Source organism: Gymnoscopelus microlampas, assembly GCF_963454915.1.
Source record: "Gymnoscopelus microlampas genome assembly, chromosome: 5".
NCBI classification, from domain to species: Eukaryota; Metazoa; Chordata; class Actinopteri; order Myctophiformes; family Myctophidae; genus Gymnoscopelus; species Gymnoscopelus microlampas.
Genome location: NC_139942.1, coordinates 23,360,714 through 23,375,232, shown reverse-complemented (window position 1 = coordinate 23,375,232; position 14,519 = coordinate 23,360,714). Strand labels below are relative to the sequence as shown.

General features: G+C 40.7%; 1 protein-coding gene across 1 annotated transcript; it reads right to left on the bottom strand.

Annotated features, from left to right (window-relative positions):
- Window positions 1-282: 282 nt before the first annotated feature.
- Window positions 283-14,261, bottom strand: ap1m1 (adaptor related protein complex 1 subunit mu 1). The gene is made up of 12 exons (XM_084057812.1): window positions 14,100-14,261; window positions 12,976-13,132; window positions 12,410-12,477; window positions 12,162-12,292; window positions 11,012-11,159; window positions 9,407-9,533; window positions 8,983-9,125; window positions 8,438-8,509; window positions 7,973-8,131; window positions 6,974-7,099; window positions 2,127-2,202; window positions 283-1,719 (listed from the first exon to the last, which is right to left on the bottom strand). Exons 1-12 carry the CDS (start codon window positions 14,139-14,141, stop codon window positions 1,697-1,699), a joined length of 1,272 nt encoding a protein of 423 aa, XP_083913938.1. The 5' UTR covers window positions 14,142-14,261; the 3' UTR covers window positions 283-1,696.
- Window positions 14,262-14,519: the final 258 nt, after the last annotated feature.

The window sequence follows — 14,519 nt, the reverse complement described above, 5'->3', positions numbered from 1 at the left end:
TTTACGATGACATCACGGGCCCTGGGTATTAAGAGCACCACTGTTGCGAAGTGGAAAGAACCATTGAGGGCTGGCTAGACCCACAGTCCTGGTACAGGAACACCCCCTTCCCACCCGCCTTCTAACACTAGAGTGCTTTTCCCCTCCATTCAGCATTCCACGCTGGTTTGTGGGACAGGTGCCTACATGGGTGAGGTTATGTCAGCTCCTCACCGTTACTGAATGTGTGCTGACAAACCCCAATGACATCAGAAACAAAATGACGCAAGGAGGCGTTGGAAATAATTTCTCTAAATAGATATTTAATGATTTAAAACGGCGCATGTTTACAGACAGAGAAAGGGTAACAGGTGCAGGGAGGGGGATTGGCATTCGGTTTTCTGCACAACATACTAAGGTAAACGGTATGAAGCACACATTTCTGGCTGTCTGTATACCAAGCTGACAAACTGAAATTAAAAAAACATTATGACCAAATGGGAAGTCAATGCCATAGCACTTATTCAGAGGCATACTTTATTCGGTGACAGCGAGGTGGGCACTAGGGACATCTGGGCACCTCAATGTAAAATTGGCTATTTTGTCCAAAATATTAAAAAATAGAATATTTGAAAAATAGTCCAAGTAAAGTATACATGATTGGATGCTTAAACATTCGACAATTAAGGTCTAATATTTCAAAAATTTCGACAAATTGCTACAATATCTGTATATCCAGTCATTTTGGGGCATTAACAAGAAGTTGAGGCATTAACAAGAAGTTGAATAATAAAATTATCTGATAATTATGTACACATCATGATGTACACATCATGTTCTGTATACTTTACATTACTTAAGACCATTTTTCAAATATTGTGTTTTTTTTTACATTTTTGACAAAATAGCCAATTTTACATCGAGGTGCCCAGATGTCCCTAGTGCCCACCTATCCTGTATCCCTTTATTCAGGGGTTGTTATCAAAGAGGCGCTATTACAGAAAGATATTTGCCAACATTAAATTACAGTGGTCTAGAGATAACACTGAATTGAAGTGCATGAACATACACCAAATATATACAAATAATCAACAAATAATGATGACAAAACACTGTTTTCAGTTACAAAACAATACATCTAACCGCTGAATGCATTACTGACCTGTGTGGACATAATTGCTGTGACTTGTAAAATGACCATCTCCTTTACCAACCATTTGACCTAATGAGACATACAGGACCTTGTGTAACACTCTGAACTGAATTGCTTGGATGTAAACAGTACAGCACCATTCTTTGTTTCCGCCTTTTTTCATATATAAAAGGAGCCACACAGTAGTTTGACTTCACACCTAATCTATACTCGGTTACACGCTGGTGTCATCGTGCACCGGCAAATGCGGATCTACAAGCACACAACGTGTTGCACTGGGCCATGTTGTGAGCTTGTAGTGCGGCTATTTTCGGTGTGCGACTTCAGCAAGTATAAATCAGACTTTACAATCTCTGTAGGCCTTACTTGACCAAAGGCTCCTCCACACATTTGCATTGATTACAAAATCAACATGACTAAAAGAAATGTGAAAAAAAAACAAAAAACGTAGGTTGACACTGGCTGTGTGTCATGGACTGACACCTGCCATTGATAGCACATTAGCGAGATGACTCGGCCCCCTCTGGGTTCCACCTGCCTGCTGCAGACTGAGGCCCCGGCCGGCTACTGGGTTCGGAGTTGATAATCTGAGGAGGAAATGGACAGCCTTAATCAAATGGACAAAGAGGGAAATCAGAAAAAAAAATAAAGTGGTGGCAGCTGATGCTTTCCACCCAGAATGAATGGAACACAAAGGAAATGAGATGAGGATGTTTAGCAATTAGTGGCAACATTAGCAAAAGGACAACATGTGAAATTGTGGTTCATCTTAGTAAGGAGTCGGAGTTCAGTGAAACAAAAAAATAAGAAAAACGTTCTTGCATTTCACTGACATTGCCACATTGCGGTTTGTTCTATAATGTATCCTGTTTTCATAGAACTGCATCAGTTCATATTTGGTTCCCATCGCATTGCACTGTATTGCCCAACTCTTACCCAATACCTGCACATGTGGGCATTTTGCACATGACTTAGTGAAAACTGTGAAACCTACCACCATTCTGAGTGATGTATCGCACCCATGGCAAGGCCTGGTAACCACTCTTCTCAATGATTTTCAAGTAGCGCACCTGTCAAAGGAAAGCAAAAACAGTAAGCCATTTGTGTGAACTCTCTCAGTGAATTTACACATATACTTATTCCCTTTTAATAGGTCCAGTTATTGACCTAGGCAGTCTACCATCCTATGTGAACCTGACAATGCATTGATACTCTTTTTGCACCTTATGTCTAACCTCATGTACATGCTGTACCTGCTGGTCTATGCTATGTGTATGTAGTTATTTTAGATTTTTGCCTCTCCGTGACATGTGTCTTTTTGCTCCCCCCTCCTTTTCTTTTCTTCCATCTGAAAGAAACAACAAACGAATTTCACCCACTTTTTTACACTGTGATGTGATAATGTTGATTCTGATATTTTCTCATGCAAATAATGGCCCTTTGAATTGAATTGAATGCGGGTAGGCCAGCAGGCGCATCAAACTTGCAGGCTTGTAATAATGAGCCAAATTTGTTTCACAACTTGTTAACTTTACTAAACAACTTCCTGGCGTCCATATTTTGGGCATGTCATCATTACATTTTCAGAAATAGACAAAATAGCTCACAAGCTCACGATACAAGCTCACAATGTGCTGTGTTGAGCTTTTAGATCGGCTATTTGTCTGCACGACACCATCATACAACGAAGTGTAAAATAGGGCTTAAGTGCCACTTGCTGCTTCTATAAGCATTCACATTGCTATTGCTATAGAAATAAGTATTCATTTTCTAATACATGAAATACATAAATACAGTCCATAACAGGTGGATTTCACATGTTTGTAGTTGAAGTGAGAGTGAGAGTGTTTGCAATAGATGAGGAAGTGTTGTGAGGAGTCATATTGAGAACAAGGAAGCCGTTTCCCATAAAAGAGCTGTCCTCTGCTTTTTGGGGACACATGAAGTGCTCATTTACATAACTGTACTCTTTAAAACACCAGAAGGAGTGAAACGTATACATGTCAGCAGAATGGAGTTACAACTTTCACAACTCGAGTTTCATCAGATACGTGTTACCACACATATCAAAGAAAAACAGTGCACAAATACACTGTGATCTGGACACGTATCTATTAGAGAGTTCACATGCACACTTCAGTGTAGTAATCTAATGTTTCACATTTAATACATTGTTGCAGTCTGCATGCAGTTGTTGCAACTTGTTTCTAGTATGAGCGAGTTCGATTCATAATCATTTGTTTATAAATATTGAGTAAATACATTTGCGTTTTTTTAAATACTTTCTGCCAGTGCAACATGCTTTCAAATCAAGACTTCGATTTTTGGATGGCATGCAAGACAAATTACAAAGCAGGTCAATGTACAATTCAGAGCAGAAACTTGCAGCCGAACAAACTCAAATCCACTCGATCCTTCTAAAATTCATAGAAACGTGTAACTGTGTTCATAACATGCAGGACGGTAGCCGCAGAGACCGACACCATCTCTCTCTGGGAGATGTCGGGTCCATGGCTCCGTCGCTCCTGATTCTAATTCCCGTTCCCAGCCGAACCAGGACAGACAGGGCTGGAATTTTGTGGGTCAAGCGGTTGGCGGGCCACTGGTAAGGCCTTGCTACTGGCCGCCTTGTCATTACCTTCCACTACACAGTGAGGTCATAGAGAGGGAGAGAGCTCCTACCAGACACATGACGACAAACACGCAGACGCGGGATCACCGAGGCTGCCGGCGCAGCACTTCTCCCCAAAAGCTGGGAGCCAAACATGCAACTGGCTTGACCGTGGCACCGTAGTCAGCAGAAACTGGCATCAAAAGCTGTCCTCCGCAAAATATCATTATGGCTTTAAATTGAGAAGGGAAAATGAAGATGCTAGTTGTATCTGGCCAACTAAGTACAGGCTACATGTGTGGCCTGGGGATATCAAGCTCTTAGTAGGCGTTACAGCCAATGAGTTTGTTGACTTGTTTAGGGTCTCTACTTCACCTAGGGAAAAAAAGCATTGGGAACTATACTAATAAACTATAGCTTTCCTTTCATCAAGGCACTAGCAACGTTAAGAGCTAACTGGTTATGTAGCTCAGGTCTATTTCTAGTTAGATTCCTGAGGGGGAGTTACTTGCATCATGCACGTTTCATATGTGTGGACCCCTACATTTAGTGGTGGACTTAAGAGGAACTTTCTCATGCTTTGATATTTGCATGTGTCTAATTAAGCTGGAGTGCGTCTTCTCACACGTAGAGAGTGGTGTTACTGGTTGCATTAGTGGCTGAGAACCTGTCTTCTGCTTGGGCCCTGTAATAAGAAAAGGCCACTGACGCGGCAACAGCAGTTTGATGGGAATACGCTGCTTCGCGGTTGACCTTCGAAACCGCAAGTGCACACAAGGGTTTTAACAAACATCAAGAAAAGTGTTTTTAAGTTTAAGCACCAAACGGTTGGCACTCACTCAAACGATGGGCTAGGTTTTTTTTGACAGACAGTCCGGCTACAGATGATGAATGTGCGGATACTTCAGTAAAACGTCTATTAAAACTCAAAGCAAGATTTCTTTAATGCACACCTTGATATTTTTCAAGAGAAGGATTTGTCGATGAGAAGTTCTATTTTCAATTTTCTGTTATAGCAGTGTAATTCACTTTCTGATTAAGTTCATCCTAAATAATCAAAATACAAATTATGTTTAGCAATAGCATATTGTCAATCTTGTCTTTTGTATATCAGTAATGATAAGGCACACCTAAGGAAATGCCATTACAGACTGCATCATTCTTACTTTACACCTGTCAATTTTAATTGAGCATGACGTATGGTCTTTTTTCCCCTTATTTCTGAACATCTGCTCATGAAATGACTGGAGAACATTTAAAAAGGAAGGGAGGGAAATGGCATTATTTCTTTCAGCTGTCCAATTACCGCAGAAAATGACAAACATTCTTATACTGCCAAAACCTCACCTCAATTACAAGTATCATATATTTTAATTAACTTTGGGTTTGCTTCCGAGTGGGCTGCATAATGTCCATACAACCTAATAATATTTTGTTGACATAGGAAATGTAGCGTTTGTGGAAAATATGACTGCCTGAATTTTCTAATGACATTCAAACTTAACTGTTACTAATGGTTTATTATAGAGTTCATGACAGCATGAGCTAAAAGTTAGTAACATACAAGACAGACTTAAGTTGCAATTTAATTGTAAAGTAGGTGAGGTGAACATCTACAGGTACTGAACTTGTACTTGAGTGTGTATGCTGTAGAGTGAAAGTGTACTGATGTGAAATCTTTTATACCGGTAGTTTCAACTAGAGAGAATAGTGTCTAGTGTCTCGAATAGTCTGATTTATAATCGATCACATGCCGCGTTGCCCGCATAAAATAGCCGATATGCAACGCAAAGTGCTGTTTTTTTCATTATTACTTTTACACTGTGTGGAAAGATGTAAGATATAAGTTGTCCCTGAAACTCACGTAATAATTAATTCAATCAATCATTCAATCAATCCATCAAAATCGCTTCCTTGCCTCCCCTTTGAGTAATAACTGTGAGCCACCTCCCAGATAAATAGCATTTAAATTAATTCTCAGAGGGTAGTACATGAGGTTGGACTTAATTGCCATAAATTCACAGATGTTGCTTATCAACCCACTAGCACTGAGTAAGCCAGCACTGCCTCTTATGATCTCCTGTTAATGTGAATTTCGGAGATCTTGTGTAGATCATGATAACAAAGCCACGCAATGGTAAATGGTCCATGAATAATGTAAAATAAGAGGTACAATTATAGAAATGAACCAGTGAAAATCACCATCAATTTCAGAAGTATTTTCACTTATAATATATTTGACCTTTTTGGGTGAATATTCAGATACAGTATCTTTGAACTTTGAGAGAGACAACCCAGCAGCAGGCACTACTTACAGTATGTACCACTGTATGTGCCACATAAGTGAGAAAACACCAGTATTTTGTCACTTTGTCCTAATGTGTTGGTCAACTTACTTCCCATGTAATCTTAAGACAAGAGAGAGGAAATACAACTTGTGCTATCTATGTCAATTTATTTTCCTCAACCATTCGAAATGAAAGGATAAGGTCCAGAGATGGCACTGCTGGTACCTCGAAATCATGTCCTGTAAAATGAGATACTATCATAGGAATGAAAAAATGACACTGAGCGGTTCTCATCTGGCTTGCAGAGAGCATTCCTTCAACAAAGATGTGTGTATTTATCGTCCAGTGATGTTTCTAAAGATATGAGTAGTACACAAGTTACCACAGGGATGCTGTTAATATTACACCTCTACTGCCCCCTCTGGACAATATCAGCACCAACTTAAAGAGCTGAAATTCTAAGCTGCAGCACAGACTTAAAGCGAGGAGAAACTTTAAAGGAGGGAGGGCAAAGGCTGCAAGCCTACCACCCTACGACTGACGTTAGTGGTACCTACATACCTGTACTGTAACTGGTGACATAACTGGTTAATTGACAAACGTAATTACACAGAGATTACTTTCCTTTTATTGTGTATGACACATCATGAAAGCAAGGACACATCCCCCTGTGACAATTATTTCCCTCACTCCTTTTAATGAATACAAAACACAACCAGTGGATTTAGATTGTGAAATTTAGTGCTGTTCTTTGGTATGTGGTTTAAATCGAGTCATATGCATATTTGTATTGTTGACCAGTTCGTCAACTACTTTTTGGTTCATCTCTACATCCAAAACGACTCACACACAATACTGAAGCCAGGTCTGAGTTTGCATGCATGGGTGTGCATGTGTGTGTGAGAGAGAGAGAGAAAGAAAGAGAGAGAGAGTGAAACAGACCTGAATGCCTGAAGTGGTGAAGTAAGGGATTTCAAACTTGACACTGATTGGCGGCTTCCCCTCCTTGTCCTCTGCTTCAACGCTGGGCAGGCCGAAGTGAGCACGCATCAGATACTCCTTTCCACCCTGTTAAGAGTCACACACACACTTTTTCTTATTTTTTCCTTTCAGGGAAGTCACCAGAGATGGTCAGTCAGAGTCAGTTAGGTCAAGTTTATTTTTAGAGCAATTAATCACCATTAGTCTCAAAGACAGGGCTTCACAGTCCCACATATTTGTAGCAAAGAAAATACCCAAATTACACCCCGTGTCCTTAGACCCTCAATTGACTGAGGCAAAGGAGAAAGCAGAAAACCTGGGAAGAATCACAAAAGAGGGGATCTAATTCTAGGGTGGATGGATGGGTACTGGGAGCCGACAAGGGATATCTAGAAGACGCAGCATCTCCAAAGCCTTACTTGGATGTACAACATGTCAAACTAAAGTCCATAAAGTCAAGATGGTCATCTAGCCTCCTGTCTTCCTGTCAGCCTTTAACAATAAGCATCATTTATGTTAAAAGTGTAAGTCGTGTCGCTTGCCGTAAATAATTGATCAATATCTGATGACACTGTCGTAAGACAAAACATAAATCAGACAAAACTATATGGACATGCCAAATTGAACTTCAAGGCCTTACTGTCCTAATTGAGAAACCAGGTTTGCTTACATATCACACACACACACACACACACACACACACACACACACACACACACACACACACACACACACACACACACACACACACACACACACACACACACACACACACACACACACACACACACACACACACACACACACACAGAGAGAGAAAGCTCTCTGTAATATACAAGCTTTACAAACTTGTTCATGATCTCACGGTTAAACGCTATCTAACAGCAGCGCATAAGCAACTACAGTTCACAGCCGTGCATATGATCCTCATAGTCCTGAGTCATTATTACTCGTACTCACAGGGAAGGACTTGATGGACCAGACGATCTCGCTGTTCTCGGGCACCCATTTCACACTGCCCACTGTGGTCTTAAACTTGGGCGAGTCTGCGTCTGTTGGCACAGGAATGTGGATCTCTACATTGTTGGCTGTGGAACGCCTTTTGAATTGACTTTTGGCCTGAGAGAGAGGAAACAAGCAGATCAAGTTTGAAATAATGGTGCCACCTTTACAGAACGTCAAAGAGACCCGGATCAAATCATATTTGCTAATAAGACGTTTAACCTTCTTGTAGTCGTTAAGCCTCATTGGACGATAGAAATAGTAAGGATATTTTTCTGAATCACAGGAAAGTATTTGACAGTGAATTTCCTTTGGCTAAAAACATACAGAATATAAATATCCAGCACAATATCTCAATTGTCTCTTGTGATTACATTGAAAATACGACTATTGTAAATGACATGGCAGCCAACGGTGACAAACCTTGATCATGTATTCGATTCGACTGTGGGAGTGCTTCTCAATAACAGACTCAATCCAGATCAAAGGTTTCACCTGTGACAGAATAAACAGACATGTTCAACTCAGTAATATATCAGTGTAGACAAACAAACAGTTGTCATATTAGACAGATGTCAGTGTAAATGTAACATGTTACAATGTCACCCCCTAGTGGCTTATAGATTCTACTACAGCCAATTAACAAAACGTGTACATTACTTTGCATATCCCTGACAGCCACAGCATGGCCTTTACCTGGGAGGCAATAAATAGGGCCCATGGGCCTAATTCAGCCCTGCACAAAACTTTTCGTGGTCCCCTCTCGTACTACCGGTACTACTTTTTTTAAAACTTCATCATATTTACCAACCTGATGGAAGACAAAAGCTTACATTTCGAAATGTCTAAATACATGACATGGTCCACAACCGTTACCACCCGTTATGTTTTGGCTCTTGTTCTCCATGTTAAAGATAAGAATTCAACTACACTTTGCCTACAAACACACAGTGAAAACTGCTACTCACATGAGTGTTGAGGCGGTATGACATGAGCTCAAACTCTCCGTCGGGTGGAATGAAGGAAATGGTGCGGTCATTTTCAAAGCGAGACAGACGGACACACTGGTGGAATTTGACATCCTCCAACTCCACAGATTTACTCTTCCCTCCTGAAGAACAGATCATGTAGTAGAAGTTGAAGTGTATTGCATTTGAATTATGTTGGCTACTACAAATTGGAACCTGGATCAAATAACATTTTATAAAATGGGTTGGTAAAATATCCCATTATGCTTGATAGGTGTGGTAGTGGTATAATAACATAGACCCTGGCTATGAAGTCTAATATCTTTGTACAGTTCTGAAGTTATCTGCAGCTAAACTGAGCATAAGCTTTTTGCAATGTTATTTTATTACTACTTCTTCAATGTATGAGTAAAGGTCAACTCACGTCCAGTGTTTTCAAACAGAACCTTGTCATTGAGCCCCAAGCGCAACTCTGGCATCCCAGAGAGGAAGACGCGCATCTTGATGGAGCCAACAATCTCACTACGTAGAACATTACCGTTGGCACTAACCTGTGAAGGAAAGAAAGAGACAGATGAAATGAGAGAAATAATATTTTAATAAACACACTAAAGGGATTTTAATTTCACCATATGAAGACTGACTGTGTACTCAGTAGTTTTCACTTTCTTGATATCAAGCCACGGCTTTCTGATGATCTGGTTTAAAGGAGGAGTTCACCCAAAGAATTACTTATTTTCTATCAATTACACACCCCATGAAGCCTTGATTCCATGGATTTATTTTTGTTTTTGTGGCTTTCCTAAGACAATAATTTGATGACCGTGTGTATTTCCGGTAGGAGACACAAATAATCTACTTTGTGTCTCCTACCGGATACATTAGCCAGTAGGAGACGGGAATCAAATTATTAGCTTAGGAATGCGACAAAAACAAAAAAGAATCCATGGATTCAAGGCTTCATAGGGTGTGCAATTGATAGAAAATAAGTCATTTTTTGGGTGAACTCCTCCTATAACAAAACATCTCTATCAAGAAAGCTCAACAGCATCTTTTCTTCTTAATAAAGCTAAAAGATTTTATCCAACATAGTAGCGTGCTACATAGCTCTGAGAAAAGTGCAACAGTGTGTGTCTTAAATAGTTTTATGACCATGGTACAGCAGTGTTACTACTCAAGAACATAAGCCCCTTGAAAGAATAGCATGCCATGTGAGTACAGTGACTGGCATTGAACTCCAGACCTTAGCCTGAGAGAGCTCTCTGAAGCTTAATTCTTTCCAACTAAGTGCTATATGCATTTTAAACAACACATCTCCACACTAATGGTACGTAGCCCCCAAGGCTACATGCAGTGTATATCTGTTGATCAAGTTATGTCTGCTAACCTGAAGAAGAACGTTTTTCCTATGTTTACTTTCAGCTGAAGCCGTCATTACTGTAATTGGACTTAGGTAAAAGTACAAGAGCATAATAATGTTCCCTCTGCATGTATGGGATGTTTTAAAGAAAATACATAAAACAGCTCATACAATTTATTCCCTGCCACAAAGAAATTAACTATGCAAACAAGAGCAGCCATACATTCTCTCACATGCAGAGCACTGCTGTTGAAAGTCAAATTCTGTTAAATATCCACACATGCCCCTTTTTCTCCTGGTTTTAAATGGTGCCCTTGTTTACAACCGCTAGGCATTGTGCGTTGCTTTTTTTTAAAAGCATGTAGCATTAAACTGCGACGTTAGGACTGATGTGGAGAAAATTACAGCAATATAACCTTGCCACCAGTATAGACTGCTAACCGCAACAAGCCTAATGTGAAACACGGTGTCAGCAACTTCAGGGGCTTTGAGGAAAGCATCTGTCTGATGTCCCCTGTGGTGTGACACACACACACACACACACACACACACACACACACACACACACACACACACACACACACACACACACACACACGGAGGAAGTTTACAACACCTCCACCACTATGCCTCCAGCCGCCGACGGCTTCTAAAAGCATTAGTTCCTACCAGGAGGTTGACTGACTCTATGACGTCCAGGAAGACCTCATTCTTCCTGTACTTGATACCCTCCGACCTCCAGGACACAGCATTGGTGACTGTGGCAGGGGGACGTGGGGCGCCTGTGTCCAGCTTGTGTCCCTCCTGGGTAATGTATCTGGGAGACAAAATAAGAAAACAAACGTCAGAAGCAAACGAAAGAAAACCTAAAAGAAAAACATCAAAGAGAGGACAGAGCTCTCCGTGATTACCAAGGGAGGACCTGTCTGACTTGTGGCTATAACTGGAGAACACTGGGAGAAGTCCTAAGCTCGTCTGCTTGAAACTACAATCCTCTGATCAAAAGGTCAGCCGTGCAACACAAGAAAGAAAGTCAGCTCTAAGTTTGTCGTTCCTGACTTTGTAAAACATACAGAAATGATAGAGATGTCTATAACTCAGTACTGACAGATTGCTGAAAATAGCAGATCGACAAGCTCACAACGCGACGCGGAAAAAGGTCAGCTCCAAGTTTGTCATTCCTGACTTTGTAAAATATACAGAAATTATAGATATGTCTATAACTCTGTACTGACAGACTGAAAATAGCAGATCGACAAGCTCAAAACACGACCCAACGTGTTGCGTTGTGAGCTTGTCGATCTGCTATTTTCAGCGAAACAACAATAACAGAAAAGACACTAGTATTGAGCCCTGAGGGACTTCGGTTACCGAAATGGGGTTTATGTGGTTAAGTCTTATGTTTTTCTTTTTTAATAAAAAGTAGTTTTAATTTTTTTTTTACTTACATCATTGACATACCCAAGTGTTCAAATGTACAGTAAGTATTAGTAATATGTGTCTGTATGGTAGTAATACGTACTAAGGAGATGTCTTTATGGCATATAGACCAATTATTTGTTTACCAACATTGAGACTGGATGCACACTGGTGATTGTTTCATGCAATCAATTCTCAACCTGTTGTTTCAGGGTGCGCTAGTTTCAGCACACCCCAACCCCCTCTTGTGTGTTGGCTAGTGCTGCGCGCCCTAGCGAGACCTGACAGAATGGGTTTGACGCTTGCGCAGTATGACGCTTGCAACCAGCGTGACGTCGTCTGTTAAGGGGTCTATATGACATGATGACTCTGTGTCAGGCTGAGAGAATAGGATACCCACTCTTGGAGGATCTTGCTGTCAGTGGTCTGGGGGTATCCAAAGTCCATCAGCTCGTCCATCAGCTCATATATAATAACAAAGTTATCTCTGATGCTCTCCTCTTCCAGCTCCTTGAAATACTCTGAGAAAACCTGAGGAGAACGAAAACACCTATTACAAACCTCAATACTATGACTTCTGTCATATAATTATTATGTATTCTGGATAAACCTGCTGTCAAACTGCAAGTTAAAGAAGTGAAGTCATACCTGGATAATTTTGTACAAAAAAGAAAACACCAGGGAGACGCTAGCATTTTTCTTGGATGTTGCGACCACTGAGGGCACAATGGTTAAGAAAAACAGACCCGGTTTAGACAACAAATTAGCTCAGATTTATGTCCTAATTTACACCAAGGTTCTGCGCTGCGGAGTGAGTAAAATATGTAGTCAAGGGCTTATCTTCAACAAGATGACTAATTTGCACTAAGACGTGGGGGGCTTATTAACCCATTAAGACCTGAGATACGATTCTACAAATGTCTTCTAAATACTAACAGCTTTTTGAAACACTTGCTATAATATCAGTGGTGCTCAAACTTTTTCATGTCAAGGACCCCCAAAATTACATGTATTCGGCCGCGGACCCCCATCTGAAAATATTTTGTTCCAGGGACCCCCAGAAGCAAAGATTTGAGTAAAAAATGTTTGCTTTAAAAATACACATATATTCAAAGATTTCCACACATTTTCAAAAATAGCAGATATACAAGCTCAGAGCGGCATAGCCAAAGTATAAAATAATGGTTTAAGTGGTTTTAATGGGTTAAGGATACAGTAGAGGTTGTTGTGTTTGATCCACATGAACCTGACTCCTCCGTGGGCCAGGATGGGAGACAGGGCTCCCTCCTCCTCTTTGTCCATCAGAAGGGTCATGAAGTGTTCGATCTCTGACATGTCCACATCTCCTCTGTAGTTGCGACACACCAGGACCTGAAACGAACATGGGCCGTCATCATAATGGGTCATAGTGGCATCGTAGTGGATTGATTGAATACTTTATTAACAGTTTGCAAACAGTACAGCGGTACGATTTTTACAATGATGCTAAAAGGATAACACAAAAAGCCCTAGTGGTCTTGTTTCCATTGTGGTCCTTTGTATTCAACGCCTCAAGGATGCTAATGACGTTATACAGCCCCCCATCTGTGACCTCACCCATCGCTGTAGCTCGTCGGGTGAGGTCATAGATGGGGCTAATGACGTTGGTAATGTCATCCACAAAATTTTACATTTAGTACAATTTTGAGGTACAATTTTCAATACTTCTGCTCCGTTACATCTCAGAGGCAGATATTATACTTTTTACTCCACTACAATTATTTGAAAACTTTGGTTACTAGTTACTTTGTTGATTATTATAATATTATTACAAGACTATAAGCTCACAATGCGTTGTGAGCTTGTAGATCTGCTACTTTCAAAAGGCTTCTATACATTTTGAACTTGTGAAATGGGACATTCTGCACAATGAGTACTTTTACTTTTGGTACTTTAAGTACATTTTGATGCCAATACTTTTAATACTGGAACTTGTAACAGAGTATTTGCTTATTCCACCACTGGTCATCCGTTACTTTGTGTGGTCCTGTCTGCAAAGTGCAAATCTCTTGGTACACCAGAACCCTTATGGTGACACCTGTTTGGCAGCCAGTCTTTATTGATGATAGTTATTATGTCAGGTAGGTTTAGCCATGACATCTAAACCTAATGGCTGTTTAATGGCCCTGTAGCCTGGGCGGTAGAAGCCAGAAACCTAACAGTAACCCATCAGAGCTACTGTTCAAAGGCTTGGGCCAGTTGGCCACATCACAAGCTGTCAGTGAGGAATGCATACCGAGCTACTGGGTTAGCCTAGCTAGCACATTAGCTACCTTAGCGTACGGTCCGGTTATCTTACCTTTCCTTTTAAATCCAACACATACACGGCACTCGCAGACATCTTGAGCTAGGTATACCGCTTTACAGCGGGTGCATGCGGGGTTCGGGTTTTTATTTTATTGATGGTGATCTTAGACTAAATCCACACAACCTGCATGAATCATAATACTGAAATGAGAAGAAAAAGGGAACCTTCCCTTTTTGGCAGCCACCCACTGCCGCCCTCTGCTTCAGCGCCCTCTGGTGGATAGGAGGATAGAATAGACGTTTACTTCTTCGTTTCAACCATTACATTCCTGAAGCTAAGCTTGCAATATTAAAATTATATCATTGAGCTTGTTAGTTTAATATGATAGATTGTTCTATACAAAGTGTGTGTGTGTGTGTGTGTGTGTGTGTGTGTGTGTGTGTGTGTGTGTGTGTGTGTGTGTGTGTGTGT

Bases quoted from the DNA above. Each gene is read 5' to 3' on its own strand.
- ap1m1 (XM_084057812.1), bottom strand. From the start codon at position 14,141: ATGTCTGCGAGTGCCGTGTATGTGTTGGATTTAAAAGGAAAG. The intron at 12,478-12,975 runs GTATCCTTAACC...TTGTGCCCTCAG, and splicing joins CAAACACAACAACCTCTACT to TGGTCGCAACATCCAAGAAA. The intron at 11,160-12,161 runs GTGGGTATCCTA...TTTGTCTCCCAG, and splicing joins GACAGCAAGATCCTCCAAGA to ATACATTACCCAGGAGGGAC.